Source organism: Egretta garzetta, unplaced genomic scaffold (assembly GCF_000687185.1).
Source record: "Egretta garzetta isolate BGI_Z169 unplaced genomic scaffold, ASM68718v1 scaffold154, whole genome shotgun sequence".
In the NCBI taxonomy this organism is placed as follows: Eukaryota; Metazoa; Chordata; class Aves; order Pelecaniformes; family Ardeidae; genus Egretta; species Egretta garzetta.
The window spans coordinates 3,475,357-3,492,219 of NW_009259600.1; the positions used below are offsets into that span (position 1 = coordinate 3,475,357).

A 16,863-nucleotide genomic window follows, 5' to 3' on the forward strand; every position below is an offset into this window, starting at 1 on the left:
GTGGGTTGCTGCACTTCTGGAAATGCATGAAGTCAGCGCTGCATTGAGAAGTTTATCCTGCAATTTAAGAGAGAAGCAATGTATGTGTGGGAAAGAGAAATCAAAATCTTACATGCACATAATAAGAATAATAAGAATCCTAAAGAAAAAAAGTGTCAAATAAAAAGATAACCTTAGAAAAATTCAGAAAAAAATAGTGCAGATTGCCAGGAATGCAGGATAAGCCATAGAAATAAAAAAGGGTTATGGTAACTGTGTGAAAGACTAGCGGAGTGTTTTAGCATGCTTCATGATGAAATCCTTTATGTAGCAGAGGAAGGAGTGGCAAGAACCTGGCCTACGCATGGATTTGTGGGGTAAGAGGACAGCATCAGAAGAGCCTCTGGCATAGGCTGGAGTGGCAGCTGTGAGCACAGGCCTGGGCATCTGTGACCAAGAAAATTCTTATTGCTGGAGAGTGGGAAGGTTTTGCCATCACAGCAGAAAGGCATGGAGCCACCTCCCACTGTAGAGTAGCGAGGACAAGAGACATCACCAGTTCTGCTAGATCATTTTGAAGTGGGATGACGAGACAGTTTTGGGAGAACTGATTATGTGATGAGCACTCCTTTTAGTATGTAAAATGGTGAGGGACCATAGTGGGGTAAAATGCAGGAATTTCATTTACATTGTGTCCGGCTGGCGATGATGACTTAAGTAAAAGCAGGCTTGTGAGCTGACAGCATTCAAAATCCAGTTTGGCTTTTAAAAAAGCTTATATTATAATAGGTGTTAGGAAATAACATTTTCCTAAGAGCAGACATTGAAAGAGTTTGTCCAGAGAGGTTGTGGCATCGCCATGTCTAGAAATTTTCAAAACTCGACTGCACAAGACTCTTGAGTGATCAGATCTAAGTTGACCCTACTGTGAGCAGGGTGTGGAAGTCGATGAGCACCCAGAGACCGCTTCCAACCTCAAATATTCTCTAATGCTCAGTGTCTGGCACTGGGACATGAATGTTGTGTTTTGAATCCTCCTCTGTTGTAGTCCTCTGATACTATTACAGCCATCTAAGGGTTGTTTTGACTTGCTTCCATTAGCAATCTTCTTGGAAGATTTGTAAAAAGAGATCCATTTTGCTGAGGACAGTTCAGAGGCGGCTACTCAGGGTGGCTTTCAGGACATTTTGGGTCATCAGACTGCTCTAAGGTAGTGCTAGCAGGGCATGGGGTCTGACTTAAGGGGTCCTCTAGTGTTCTGGAGAGGAAAACATAGTTTTTAATTTTTTTGAGAAAAAACTACAATTTCTCCAGGTTTGGAAAGTGGTGCATAGTATCACAGTGCAAAGTTAGGACAGTTTTTGTAAATGCTTCAGTGAAAGAAGTAGCACTAGGCATTAATGTTTATTTTAGCTGAGATTGATTTTAATACCTGATATAAAAGAAATTTCCATGATAAAACATCTGTGAATGTTGCTTGATCTGTAGTAATGTGGTAGAAGCCATATAGAATGTGGCAGAAGTGCCATATATATCCCTAAAGTGAAAAATGTATACATACAAAGACTCTCTAGATTATAAAATAATCCCTTTCTTCATATACAAATAATCTACTATATGTGTAAGGGAAGTCTATCTTTGGTGAGTGTAGAAAAAGGATTGTTTCCGTCTGCTTATCATGTCGGACACTGTTTCAGCTTTCATACAGGGGCATTTGCAGAGATTCTTTGCTGATCTTTGAACTAGACAAATAGCAGCCTCATTTTTACGCAAGGGTAAGTGATATTTCAGTAATACCTGGTTTTGTTTAGATGTAGTTATTGTTCGGATTTTTCCTCTTAAAACCTCTAGAAGGTGGGCTGAAATGTATAAGTTAAAGTATGTTTGAAATATGGTATTTTAAAGGGTGGTATTGGTTTTGAAATGTTATAGCCCAGGAAATAGGAAATAAAAGATTCTAGGGAACTTAAATATGGAAATACTAAGTCTTGAAATCCAACATTTAATAAGAAAATGGTAGTCATTTCAATACTTGCTTATCTTTTGGATGCTCATATAGTTTCTATGTCTCGTTACCTTTACTACAATTCCCTTATCAGTAATAACTTATTTTCAGACTAATTTTCTCCTTCACTGTCCTATATACCATAAATGATATCAGCCCATGCTATTTAACTGCTCAGTGGTTTTGAGATTGACTTCAAACAGGGAGGTTTGGTTGCAATACTTGCTGAGAACATTTTATTTTCGATCACTTTTACAAAGTAAAGATTCAGCTTTAAAGAGTTTCCTGTATATTGTGACACAGAGGTTCTTTGAAGGTTAATCAGCTTTTTAGCAATAATAGGGTTGGATTCTTGTGTGACTAAGTGAGTCACTTCTGTTTCGTGTGCAGATCTATCATTTAATCGGAAGCTTGGAAGTTGAGACTTACTACACTGCATATTAAGTAGAAAAGACAGTTTTTGTTTTAATAATTTTTTTCTTTCTGAACTTCACTGTATCTTTAGGACTGTAAATTAGTTGAGACAGCTAGACTGATTATTTGAGAACCATTCCTAATGTGCGTGAAATCTAATAAAAGGAGCTGTACAGTGAAGTCATATTATTTAGACACCAAAGCTAAAAACTAATTTGAAGAAATATTCTTACATGTACGAAACAAAATCATCTGAATGTGGTAGTGTTCTTGATTTACATTTAGGGCACAATTTAATCCAATTGCAGTTTAACTGGAGGCGGTTAGTGTTTCCTTAAAGGCAAGTGCAGAAACTCACAAATCTTTTTTCACATATTTGTAGCCCAAAACAAATATTTGGGAAATGGTCAGGGTAGGCATTCACCAAGAGTTTTTACCAGGTACGCGTTTTTTACAACAGAATATCTTCAATATAGTTCCATGCTTGAATTTAGCTGTTGAAGTTGATGGAATTACACACAGTAGAGTAGACCTGTGTTTAAGGATAACTGGACAAAACATTCTTTTCTGGTAGTAATGAACAGCATATTTTTAAATACAGGAGGCTTTATATTCAACCTTGCCTGTAAGTCTTAATTCTAATGCCATGCCATATAGTGCTATGTTGCTGCTGGACACTCAACTTTGTGGGTTTTGTGTTCCCCAAATGTTGAGATGCTGAGCTTGAAATAATGGTAGCATAGATAAAAAACACAGTGTCCTTGCAAGAACCATTTAAATGGTTATTTTTGTTACGCAGTGCTTGAGAAGTTGCCTTCCAGTCTCTATCCTGCTGTTGAAAGTGCTGGGTGGGATTCCAGAAAGAAAGATGATGTGTGATGCCTTTGCTGCAGTCTGTGTGCCGCTACAGCACAGAGGATTACAAGTTCTCACTGTTTAGATTTCGGAAGGCCTTTGATGGAAAAGCCAGGGGACTGATTTACAGAATCTTACGGCATGATACAAATAAATAGCTATTGTAAATATTTTTAAACTTGAAGAATGTTGGTTTGTATACAGGAATGTGGTTCTGCCTGGACACGAAGTATCAAGTCAGAAGAGCAGATAACTTTTTAATTTGTCGTTTGTGTGGGTGAAGGGAGAAAGGTTTGAGGTGGCGTAAGGAAGAGAATGGGTCAGGGCAAGAAACCTAATTACACACCAAAAATCTATTCCTTGAAGATGACAGAACTTTTACCTAAAAATGAGAAAGAGAATACAGTCTTCAGACTAAGAATTACTTTAAAAGAGTAAAAGCTTTGTGATGTGGTTAAGCAATAGAAAAGCATATTGCTTCGTGTTGCCATTTTCCGGAACGTATTTGCAAGCGCTACTGCAGATGATGCTAACACATCCTAAAACTGCCGTGCCAGATTTACTACTCTTAATTTACAAATCTGTGTATATGAAAACTTTGTTTAATCATAGTTTTTAAGGCAAGTTAAGCATGATGGGCTTAAATTTAGTCCTGCCAGCTGTTTTATTTGCCCACTAGTTAGGTACATGATATGCTGTCTTTCTCTTTTCCCTTGTTCTCATGCTGTTAACACAGTAAAATGAAGAAAATCTTTAGATCCTTATAAGCTGAAGCCATCTGGTAGTTCATAGTTGTCATGCTATCCAAATGGGTAGATTATTCAAAATGTACTCCCGATGCTTAGGAGCTCAAGCCTGAATCTGGTGCTCAGTTCCTCTGTCTGAGAAGCTGATTAAGAGTTTTTCAGTCATGGTTTAATTAGTGTCACAAATTTTGTTTGGGACTGGGGAAAATAGGAAATTGTGAAGTGATAGAGTGTTTGTGTGAGTAAAAAGAGTAATGAGTATCTGGGGAAGGAGAGAATTTATAGGTAAGTTTTTGATTGGGGGAGATCCTAATTCTTATCTGACTTCTGTTTTCCTCTAATTTTGGTCCAAACACAAGTCAACTGTATGTGGTGTTCATATGTGTAAGTTAAGTATTGTACAAATATCCCATGCACTGGGAGGGGATTCATGCAGAAAAAAATATCCAGTCAAATAATGTAAGACCTAACCGTGGTACCTAGAGCTTAGGATGGACCTATTTAGAAGCAAACTGGAGAAGAAAGAACCACAGAAATTTGTATAGAAATACTTTTCATGACTTTCCAGATAATTAGGAACTGGGCTGGAACACTGTAGACCTGTGTTGCCTGAGCAAACAACTAACTCATGGCAGCATTTGGCTGAAAATGTGGACCAACAGTTGAAAAGAGCGTGAGTTACAGTCTAGAGCACTTCACTGTTTTAGCTTGAAGTTTTGGCATAAAGACGCTTGGAGTTTGAATGTGTCTTGCCTAAGATGCTTGTTCTGGTTCTAATATCCTGCTTAGTTCTTGGTCATCCCATTCTCTGTGTATGTAATCCATTTTTGAGTTTTCTGTCCTCTCCATGCAAGTTAAGGCGCTCCTTATCTTCCCTGTCTGCTGATGAAGATGTAGGTAAAAATGCTTTTCAGTGGTTTAGATAATGAAAGTTGTTACTAAGCTTTTCTAAGAGAATGTGCTGATAGCCAGATTCCATCAATAAAGGTCCTACTTTGTGGACTCTAACCTCCATCCATAAAGTCTTCTTCATCTGTGAAGGGCAAAGATGAATGATGACTTCATTACTCTTGCATTACCGTCTACCTCAGTGACATGAAATAACTTTGCATGCTGGTTTTCACAACTGTATACAAATGTTATTCTAGATTAAATACTGTGATTGAAAATCTTATTTAGAGTTCTTTCCTAATGTTTATTCTTCACAATCTCTAATGTTGCATAGAAAGAAGCCTGGTACCTCTACAGGAGCAAGTGAGATTGCAGAGACTAACTGAAAGTGGAATAGACTTTTCTTAAAATTCCCTCTAACTAAGCAGAAGGTAGTTCACCTACATTTTATGAAGTTACTGCATGGCAAATGCAATAGGCATGTGTGACTATGCGTGGAGTAGGAGATTATTTTTTAGTGGCAAAACCTGTCCTGCTTAGAAAAGGATAACTCTGTGACATATGCAAATGTATGTGAATGGGTGATTCCTCCTCCTAATTGTCTTGGTTTTAAAATACAAAATACATAAATATGTATTTATGTAAATATATAAAATATGACCTAAGTTTCAAAATATTTCAATATGCTTGACTGAAATGCTGGGCATGACTTAAAGGCATCCAATAGAGGCCATAATACTGGTGCAGAAGGAAATGGAATAACTCATCTCCCATTTGAAATACTTCCTGCAGTTTCACTTCTGTTGTATCGTCTCAGGACTGTGTCTGGAGTGCCATTTCTTAGCTGGGTCGCTGCAGGAAAGCCAAATCTTAAGTTGTCATGTTGCATGCAAGCTGTCTTATCCTAAATTTATTTTTGGTCAGTTTGGCAAATGTGCATTGCTGTAATTGTACTGTCCTATACAGTTGCTTGTGGTTTCTCTGTATATTTAAAACAAATACTTACGTATACTTACTTAGGTTGCTTTGCAATGCTTACATTCTGTTGGGATGTGCTGACATTTCTATAGGGGTGTTCTGTGCAAATGTAAGCAATTAGTCTATGTGTAGATTTGGAGCTGAGAACCACTGAAAGCAATGTAGAAAATGCAATAATCATATGTCCTTGGTAGCTTTAACTGCCTTTGTTATTAGCCCGCCTGTACAGAGAATTATAATACTATTATTTTATAATATTATTTTTAAAAATATAGTGGTTTAGAGTGAATTTCAGAAATATTTCCATTCATTGCCCAGACACATGATATCTACTTAAAGACCAAGATAAACATAGTGGTTTTGTTATTTTATGACTGTGTCTTATTTTAAGAATGTCTCTGGCTAGCTATCAGCAGGATCACAGAAACTTTCGTTTTCGCAGCTGCTACAAAAGCATGAGAGTTTAAAAAAATTAAGTGTTCTGAAAAAACTTTCACATAGAAGTACATTGGTTGTATTTATGTAATTGCTTTTGGCATCAGCTTAAGTAAATTTAAGTAAAAGTTCGTCCGTAAAATTATCTGACTTTCTCAATCCTCTTGAACCTTGATCTGGTTTGGTGTAATGTTCTGGAGTTTGGTAAAGATGCTTTATGATTGGAGTCTGTAACCCCAGATGGGATTACACCACCTTCTTCTGATTCAGAATATCCTGCTGTTGCAATATGTGTTTTTTCACAGAAATGAGGAGTAATTCCCCCTTAGACGCTGATGTTGAGATTGCTGCCAGGGAACAGTGTTAGTGAGATATTTTCACTGCTGAAGACAAGGCGTTGCTTCTGTTGTAAACTTGGTTCTCTCTCAATGACTTTACAAACTTGTTCTAAATAATTCAGTTCAGCTTGAAGCTCTGTTTCCCAGGAGAGTGAATAGTTATCTTCTTGAAACCAATTTTTCCTTTAAGAACAAACAAACCATGTGGCGATTTTGATGTTGTGGAGTAGACATCCTTTACACCCCAGACAGCTGTGCTTTCACTCAGAGCCTTTTCTGTTCTTTTTTAAAAATCACCGTTATTTGCAAAATCCTTATTGAGTGGACAGCAATGAGTCTGCATCAGTTGGCTACAAAGTGTGGCGGTGATTGAGCTCTGTCCTCCCTAGGCAGGTTGCAGTGGGGCTGCACGTCCGTGAATGAATCCTCCCTTGGAAGAAAACAAAAAGAGCAAGGAGTACCGCAGCGAGCACTTCTTTTCCGCTCTCGTTTCAGAAAGGTTTCTACCTCCAAAGCTGGCATGGCTTTTCTCAAATTACCTGGTTTCAAGCTATGTTGCTATTGTAGCAGAGGGCTGCCGCAGATTAAGTACTTCCACTGCAGGGCAGCATCCCCGGAAAGCGTGCTGTTTGCAGGCTTTCACGCCGGGCCTGGGAGGATCATGACATTAAATTGCAGGAATACCTCCTGAGTAAATCTGAGGCTTTTACAGAGGGGTCTGCCATCCAAATTTAAGCACTTTTGAAGGAGGGGAGGTTTTGGAATAGAGGCTACAGCGTGTCTGCCTACCACCAAGAAAATCAGTCTGTGCTGGAAAGGAAGCACATGTTTAGTTAAGGCAGGATAAGCAGAAAAGAGAATTGAAACATCTGAGAAGGAAAGAGTAAGCTGCTCTTCAGGTTTTGATCATAGCTTTTCCACCTTCTAAGGCATGACGCTTCTGGTTTTTATAATACACACATTTATAAACATTTCACAGTGTATTTTCTAAATTTAAATGGTTTTGGTGCATTCTGGTTGGACATATGGCAATACAATGGATATGAGTAGTAATCTATCATGGGCCTTGTTTAATACAAAGGGGCCTTTTAGTTGTGTTACCGGACTTCGTATTTGGTTGGATGAAAATACACCGTTGCTTGATGAGCGTTTGATGTTTTTTGTCTTACGATGATCTGTTTGTCCATTATTTTTAATAGCCAATGAAAACATACTGAGATTTCTTTCATGTGAAGGGGAAAATAGAGATCTTCGTGCTTGGGCCCTGAGTTAGTTCCTTGCAGCGTTAGCTGCACACTTGACAGCATAGGCTCTCACCCTCCAGGGCTGATAATAGGAAAAACTCGTTATGTGCTCATTTTGAGTGCTAGAGTAGTTGTCCTGTGATGAGCAAAAGCTGAGATGATATGCAGGAGATCCTCATCCCTTAGGGAGAAGAAGGTGGCAGGAGAAATGAGTATTTTTCACCTTTTTCTAGGTCCCACAACACTGAGACCTGTTTGACATCAGCCGACCAGGGAGTGGGAAGCATCCCTTCGTGTTTGGCCAGTTCTGGGCAGGACACAGGCGGATGCACCAGGGGCTCCTTCAGTTTTTCCTCAGTGCTGAGCTGTCATGGGTTGGATGCTTCCACCCTATCCCAAGGGCACTCTTTACTGGTACCAGTTCTTCAAAGATTCCTGGGGCACTACAGCAGCTCCTTGCTCTTGTTTTTGTCCTGTTGCATCATTTTACCACACTGCTTGCTCGGCTCAGAGTTCTCATCACTCCTTGACCTCTCCATTGCAATCATAGATCCATCCGCCCTTCAGCTTCAGGTCTGCTTAGGGAACTTCTCACTCCTGGTATTGGTCTGGTGCTGCTTGTCGACATTTGAAGAGTTCAGATCTGAAAGTGGGTGTTTCTGGAGATACGTATACTACTGTACTTTACTGTAGCCCCAAACTTACTTTGCAGAAAACCCATCTGGGACTGGCTACTGTGTTGTTTTTAATTTAAAATATCCTTGTGACTAATGGAACTATAAAATACCTTGTCATTGTTGTAGCACATGGGGGATCCAGTAATAAATTAGAGGTCCTCTGTGACAAGTACCACAGATACATAATAAAACAACAACCTCTGTCTGGGAACACTTCAGTCTAAGTTCATATTTCTTCCTTATGCTCCCAAAAATAGGGCTAATCAAATTTCATGCCTAAGGGCTTAAACAGCTGGAATATGAAAGAAATTTTCACCATACTGCAATGTAGTAGTCCTGTGTCTCTGGAAAGTATGCACTTTGTTAATGTACATGACAAAACCTTTCATTTAAACATTTCTCACGGCATATCTAGTTTGATTTAGACAGTGGTTTGAAGCAGTAGGATGGATTTGGTCATCCCAGATTTATATTCAGTGACTAGAGAACAACGTTTTAGTTTTGTTTGAAATGTTTCCTTCCTCCCGTTCTAAACTAAAAAGCCAATTTTTTGTCAGAGTCATTAAAATGCTCAAATGCTGAACTGACCATTCTGTTTCAGTGTTTTCATGTAGATATGTTTTCTCATAATTGCTTTTCCAGATTGTGTTGGTCAGTGGACATCTGGACAGCTGGGACGTTGGGCAGGGAGCTATGGATGACGGTGGTGGAGCATTTATATCATGGGAAGCATTATCACTCATTAAGGATCTGGGTAAATATTTAATTTTAAAATATTTTTAATGCATTGCATTTCCAGGAGATTTTGTATGTTGTCTAAACTGGATTTTCTATTTTGTCCATTCCTCTGAGCACAAATACTCATAAATATTTTGCAAGTTTGTTGGTTAAACTCCTCCTTTCATCACAGGGGTCATCCAAAAGCAACACATCAGTCAATGATATAGAAAGTGCTTTGAGCCTGCATGGCCACCATCATCACAGAATGAACGTTCAGTGTAAGATATAATATCTAGGTACCTTAGAAGGAAGTCACTCCTTTTAATTTTGTCTTAATGAAGTCACAGATAGCCTTCTGATACTGTTCTGTGCCTTTTAAGTAAACATTGTCATTCAACACATTACTAAATCTTTCACTGTCCTGCACGTTGCTTGTACAGCGGCTACTTGGTTAATTTAATTCCCAACCCCTTACCTCACTCTTGGTAACTTCTTAAGGCGATTTAATCTAAGTCCCTCTCAAGAGCATGTAACTAGGACTGGATCCAGGCAATGATCCTGCCTCTGGTCTTTTCCCTGTCATCTACATATAAAGATACTCAGCAAAAATTATTCTAAACTTCACAGAAGTTCATATTTCTTATGCATATATTTTGGTGGTTTTCTTTTTTTCCTTGAATGTTCTTCCTAAATAAATTTATATCCTGCCTGGACTTGTTCCACCAAATATTGATAGATACATTTATACCATCAAAGTGGTGCTTTCTCAGCTTTGCACTTAAGGGCTGATTTCCTGATTATGCTGCTTTTATGTTTCTGTGTGCTTGGGCTCTGCTTTGGACTGTGACAGCTGATTTCCTTGGAAAAGGTAATCCAGGTCAGAGGAAACACACACTTGAGTCTTGTCACTGCAAGGATACACACCAGTCAAATTTGGCTTAACCATGGTGACATGTCAAATATTGTGGCTTCATATGTCTCGTCAAGCAACATTTGACACTGAGGCCTTGCACACTGTAGTATCCTGCTGTTATAGGTTTGTCGGATGCAGAGCTTTGTTCTGTTTCCAGGGATCATGTCTTTGAATCATTCTCGGTAATCAGCAGGGTGACAAGGTGACTGGGTTCTGGAATTTGGTCTGCAGATCAGCTGACTCTTCTGAAGTTGATACTCTAGCACGCAGGCTGTCAACCCTGCACTTGCTGGTCTCCCTTCTCCAGAATTTCTGCTCAGCAGAAGTATGAGTTGAACTAAACCCACATGCTGTCAATGCTAAATGTAAGTAAAGAAGGAGAGAAAAAGGCAGTTTCTAGCCTAGATATGTCAGTTCCAGTAGTGCTATGGATAAAATACCAGTGTGGACTTGCTCAGCCTACTGCCTTCTGGTTTGCATAGCCCCCCTGTGTGGGAGCTGAAAGGCCAATTTCTTCTGCTCATGGGTTTCATCTGCCTTGTGGGTAGAAGTGGGCCACATCAGCATGTTATTGTAGAAGGGCATGGTTTACATATGCCTATATAGGGTGCGTTTGGTGGGAGAGATGGTCCACAAGGTAAGATGAGATAGGGCCTCTGTATGTGCAAGAGGGAGCTATGGTTGTCCAGACATTTGCCTGTGTTCTCCAGACACCCGGCCTCTCAAAGTTTGGTCTGGTGTCCTGCTGTTCCCAGTCTGCTGTGGCTTAGTCTGATCTCTGGTTTCTGAACTGCAAATTCCAGTCTTAGGGCTTGATCTGTAGTTTTTTTGCTGGTTTTACTTCCATATGGGCTTTTTTCACTATATCCCTCAAAACTAGTTCAAAACAGGCTTCTTGGATTGTCAAGTTGATACCCAAGGATGATTTCCCTGCTTCATCAGATGGAGTCTATTTTTCCTCATTATTCCCTTTTTCCAGTACTGTAACCTGCGGTCAAGAGGAATGCACCACGTATTCATTAAAAACTAAAGTCAGCTGCTGTTCCTGCTCTTAGCTCTGGCAGAGTTTAAATAATAAACTAGCTTTCCCTGCTTCCGATCAGAAGGATTTGCGCACTTGAACAATCTCGGTGTTTCTTGAAGAGCCCTTTGTAAACAAGCTCTGTTACATGATGAGCCACTCTCACACTGCAGTGGTGACCATCAGACATCCCTGTGAATTCCTATTCCTTTATTTTGCATTATTTGAACCTCTTATCTCTATTTTCCCAGCCTCGGCACGATTGGGATATCAGTCTGTGACTGAAAACAAAGTGCATCTGTTTTAATTTTTGGTCTTTTACAAGTAAACTGAAGAGGATTCTTCTACGGAAGAATCTGGGCCTACTCATTATCTTAGTGGTTTTTAATCTTTCTTTTACGATTCTTGGAAAGTTGTCTATTCTCCCTCCACCTTCAGGAAAAAAATAATTATGCTTCTGTGTTTGCTGACTCTATTCCATTCAGAATAAACTGGTTTGTGTCTCTTAAGGGTAAGTTCATGGTGGCGTTGTGTAATTCTTATTCACTGGGTTTCCCTTCACGCATGACTGAAATGCATCACACTCTGCTTGTTCAAATATTTGATTTCCTCTGGTAGTAGCCTGTGTGTTTGCTGTACGACCTGTGGTGAAATGCTGTTTTCTCAGCTGGGAAGTGCCGGAGCCTTTGCTGATGCCCTCTCTTCTGGCCAACTGTTGTGTTCAGCTCTTCGTGTTACACCAGTGTTCTGCAGGGACGTAAGGCTGGGAGAGGACTTCTGGGTCATCACGTCTAACCTGTAGATAACCGTGGGCAATAGGGCCTTTCATAAACTGTCCTCCATAATAGATTGGTTAATGCAGGTTTTATATCTTATGATGCACATAAAATCTGACAAACAGGACAGCAAAATAACAGATGTGCAGATTGTGTGAGAAATGAATTAATGAGTTTTATTTAAAATCAATTCCATAGATTGTGTTCTGAGTAAGCATTATATTTTGAACTGTGGAGACTTGGTTTAATATCCTTTTGGGCCCTAATAAATTTAGTCTCAGACTAGTCCTAGACTAGTCCATGTTTGACATGGGGATAAGCCAACTCACCTGGCTTGTCTGTATGCACGCGTAGAATTTTTTTTACTATGTACTGGAAGATTTTACAGCTACGGTGATACGATCTTAAAGCTGAAAAGAGCATTCTGAAGTACGAATTCTAGAATATGAAGCTTGTATCATGTAGTGAGAAATACTGCCACTACTTCTGCCATGGTCCATTGGTTCCATGAAAGCAAGATACTACTACGCTATTTAAGCAGTTTTTTTCAGTTATGACCTAATAGCACTTCATTATGATATCGCTATGACCCTTGGATGTGGCTGGTGGACACAAGTTAGGCCTGTTAATTAGGATTTTGATACAATTCCATGTGGTACTTGAAGAATGATTGTAGTTTAAATACCATTCTGTACTTTCAATGTGACCTCCTCCCTAAACCATCTAACAGCTATTGGCTCAGGGCCAAATATATGAAATTAATTGAAAAATCATTAAAATTACAGTTTAAGATGGTTATATTTTATTTTAAGCAGTGCAATTTGTTTTCTTGCCTCAGGTAAAAATTTTAAACAGTTTTTGCTTTTATTTCTAAGTAAATCAGTTACTTAATGTTTTAGCCTTTATACTTCCTGAATCTTCAGTGTTAGCTTTTATTTTTTTAATTGAGCTGGCAGTTTCTGTACCATATGGATATCTTTTTTTTTTCTTCCTGGTGTTTTTGTAGATTTTCAGACACCATAATACTTACATGTTCCCTACAAGGACACGTAACAGTAGCACAAGCTGAAGTAGTTTTACACAGTCTTGAAAACTTCAGATTTTTGGTAGGATTTTTTTTTTTTTAATTTCACTTTTTGACTTCACATGAATGCTGTTTCTTTTTGAGAGAAAGGGAACTATATGAAGGCCAGACTGACCTGAAATAGTTTTGTATTATATTACCAGAGAGTGGAATAAAAAGATTTCATTCACGTCAAATCCCACGTATACATCTCAAAAGATTAGTACCTTAAAAACATAGGGCCAGATTGAGAACTGCTGTAGTTTTTGAATACTGTTTAGAGCTATAATGATTCAGACTGGGAAAGTACAAGAGCTAAAAAGTGGAAAGTTTCAGGCTTGTCTGAATACTTTGCTTTTAGTAGCTGTGATGTCTCTCTGCCCATCTTCCACAGCGGGGTGCTGGGCAGGGGGCACCTGCTGGAGGTACCGTTCCCTCTCCTCCTTCTGCAGGGAGGAAGCACAGGCAGCAAATTCACAGCAAACGATGACTTTGGGATGGTTACATTTCAGCAAGGTGAATCTTGCTCCAAGTGGCTTTTTCACAGCCACCCTGTGCAGAAGACCGAACCCTATCTCTTCTCTTCGTTGTGGCTGCAGCTTCACTCCCGACACATCCCTTCCAGCAGCATGCAGTGAAATGTCAGCATCGGCTTGTCCACCTGTTGGCACCAGCACTGGCTCTGGACATCTCCCGACTGGAGTAAACAGATGTGTTTCCCACAGTGCACCCGTATCAAGTTCTCTGTATCGACTGTACTCTCACGGCTGCTTGCTTTGCCAGTAACCAATCTCAGAAAAATTCACCAACTAGTGGCCATATTGGCTAATGTGATCCAAAGGAGTCTTTTCCTCCCAGTTAACGCTGAAGTTTAGTGAAGCACAACAGAAAGAAAAGCATTATTTCTTTTTCCTGGAACTCTTGAAGCTTATATGCGCCACTGATCGGCAAGATCTGTGGCAGGCTCCTTCATGGCTTGTGTGCTTAAAAAACGAAGAACTGGAAGCATTTCCACAGAAGTTGTTTATGTGAATGTCGTGGTTTAACCCGGCTGGCAACTAAGCACCACGCAGCCGCTCTCTCACTCCCCCACCCTCCCTCAGTGCGATGGGGGAGAGAATCGGAAAGAAAATAAAAGGTTAGAGCCGAGGGCTGAGATAAAGACAGTTTAATAAGAGAAAATAATAATAATAGTAATAATGAGAATGATAACAGAATATACAGAATATACAAAACGAATGATGCACAATGCAATTCCCCCCCCCCCGCCGACCAATGCCCAGCCCGTCTATGGTATGGAATAGCTCTTTGGTCAGTTTGGGTTAGCTGTGCTAGCTGTGCTGTACTCCCAGCTTGTTATGCACCTGGCCGAGCAGGAGAAGCTCAAAAAGTCCTTGAGTAGTCTGAGCACTACTTGGCAACAGCTGAAAACATCAGTGTGTTATCAACATTCTTCTGGTACTAAATCCAAAACACAGCACTATGCTAGCTACTAGGAAGAAAATTAACTCTATCCCAGCCGAAACCAGGACAGTGAAGAAAGATGAAAGTTTTTGCCGGTTATTGCTCTTTATTCCTTTTTCTGGGAATAAAGATGCCTTTAGAGGCGCTGAGGCAGTTCGCGGGCTGGTCTGAACTGGTAAACTCCCTTCCCTTCAGTGGAGCCGGGGCTGTTGCGATTAGCTGAGGATTTCTGATGCTTAGGAAATTGCCCTTCGTAACTGCAGGCAGGGTGTCCGAGGCAGTGAAGTTTTTGCCGGTTATTGCTCTTTATTCCTTTTTCTGGGAATAAAGATGCCTTTAGAGGCGCTGAGGCAGTTCGCGGGCTGGTCTGAACTGGTAAACTCCCTTCCCTTCAGTGGAGCCGGGGCTGTTGCGATTAGCTGAGGATTTCTGATGCTTAGGAAATTGCCCTTCGTAACTGCAGGCAGGGTGTCCGAGGCAGTGAGCTTGTGCAATGCAGTCTGCCAGCAGCTGTGTCTGGCAGCTGCCGCCCTCCCCGGCCCTCTGCCGTCTTTAACCTTTTGATCAATTTTAACTCAATTTGATAGAGGCATAGAAATATTTAGAATACGAACTTCTGATACGTTCCTTGCAAATGGGTGATTGAGGAGAGATGAGCGAGTGCGTTTGTGTCCCAAGTGAGGGGGAAGCAGGAGGAAACTCTGCTTTTATCCTTACCCTACGGTGACAAATGCCTGGTTAATCAGCACACGTGTAGCTTTGTGCTCCAGGGTCTCTTTCTTTTTAATCTGTCTGCAAATTCTGTGTGATAGGTAGCAAATATTGCTACGGCGGTAGTGAGAGTGTTGTTTGGGGTAATTTAGAGATGATGGGAAGGCACTGGGGGTGTTTTAGGGAGGAAGACTGAGAGGTTCCCATCTATAAGCTGAGGGAATCCGTGGGGTGTTGCATGGGCTGTGATGTGGTGTGAGGGCATTTGGAAGCTGTAGGAGAGACAGCGCTCAAGCAAATTGGGGTTTTCTAGTCTTGCAGAAAAACAGCTGTGTTGCTAATTACAGTCTAGAAACCTCAACCCCAACTTGATTTCAGGTTGCATTTATAATTCTTCAATTTTACATTTGTTAGTTTGTGTGCAAAAAAGGTGTCTCTGGAGATGGCCAACGCCGTTTGCTTCAGCACTTACATGTTAGTCTGGTTAATGCTCTGGTGTCATTTGAAACCTAGTTTCTCTTGTCCCTGTGTTTACAAAAGAAGCTGTCTTTCCAGGTGAGATAAAAGACTAGTTAAGCAGCTTCTCATAAAAAATCACCATAAAATTACCTCAGATTTATTTTGGTGCCATATTTTGCCTTTCGTTGGCTATATAGGTTGGACAGACAGCTTGTGGGATGCGATCCTGCTCTGAACGTTGGTTGCCAGTTTCTTGAAGAGTTTTGTTTGTGTTCCTCTCCCACCATTTCAAACCTCCTGCTTGCCACCGTGCCAGTCTTGCTGAGGACTAATACTTGTGTACAATGTATTTGAGCAAGAAGCGGGTAGTGCGTATCCAATGATTTCAGAGCTTTAGCCAGTGCTGCCTCTTTGCTCCTGATCCAGCTGCGTCCCTGCATCGCCTGGCCGAGGGGCGCTTCCCCGCCAAGGCCTTAGGTGCTCTGCCCTGCTCCTGCCCCGGGGACCACCCTGCTAAACCCACCTCACACTCCAGCGCTAGAAACACAGGACTTCCATCCTTAAAGGGAGCTTGAGGGAACTGAACAGCGATAATAACGGAGTCGAGTCTTTAGAAGGTGGTTGTATGGCAGCGTCAGCTTTTCGGGCATAATATTTTACACCTCCTAACTGCAGTAGAGAGCCCACTGGAATTAGAGATGCAGTTGATTTTGATGGATGAATTTCAATTCTTTCTTCTGAAAAGCTTCAGACATCATAACTGTTGTGTCTCTTTTTAATAAAAAAAGCTGGAGCCATTTTTTTTTCCTGTTGAGAAGAGAAACTGGCCGGTTCTGCTACTTGACACTACAGTCTAGTTTATTTTCAGTCTCATCTCTGCCAGCACAGGAGGAATCAAGTAGTCAACAGGTCCTTTGTTCACATCCCAGGTTTCTTTCAGCATCATCTACCCCCAAGCTCTCTCTCCTTGTTCAGAAATGTGTTTTCTACCTTTCCCTGGCTGTGTTTGGGTCTCGTTTGCTCCATCGATCGCCAACTCTTGGTGCCCTGCCAAGCCCAGAGGTGCACACGTGTCCACCAGCTACTGCCCAGTTGGTGTGTTTATGGGGTGCATCTTCGGAAGAAGCCCGATGACTGTGCTGTGAATTTGCCAAATCACAAACTTATCCTCTTT

General features: G+C 40.6%; 1 protein-coding gene across 1 annotated transcript in view; it reads left to right on the plus strand.

Annotated features, from left to right (window-relative positions):
- CPQ (carboxypeptidase Q) overlaps window positions 1-16,863 on the plus strand; it is a 142,727-nt gene that overhangs the window by 69,173 nt on the left and 56,691 nt on the right. The window contains exon 4 of the mRNA XM_009638356.2: window positions 9,205-9,316. Within this exon, the coding sequence (XP_009636651.1) occupies window positions 9,205-9,316 (112 nt within the window). The remainder of the gene's footprint in view (window positions 1-9,204; window positions 9,317-16,863) is intronic.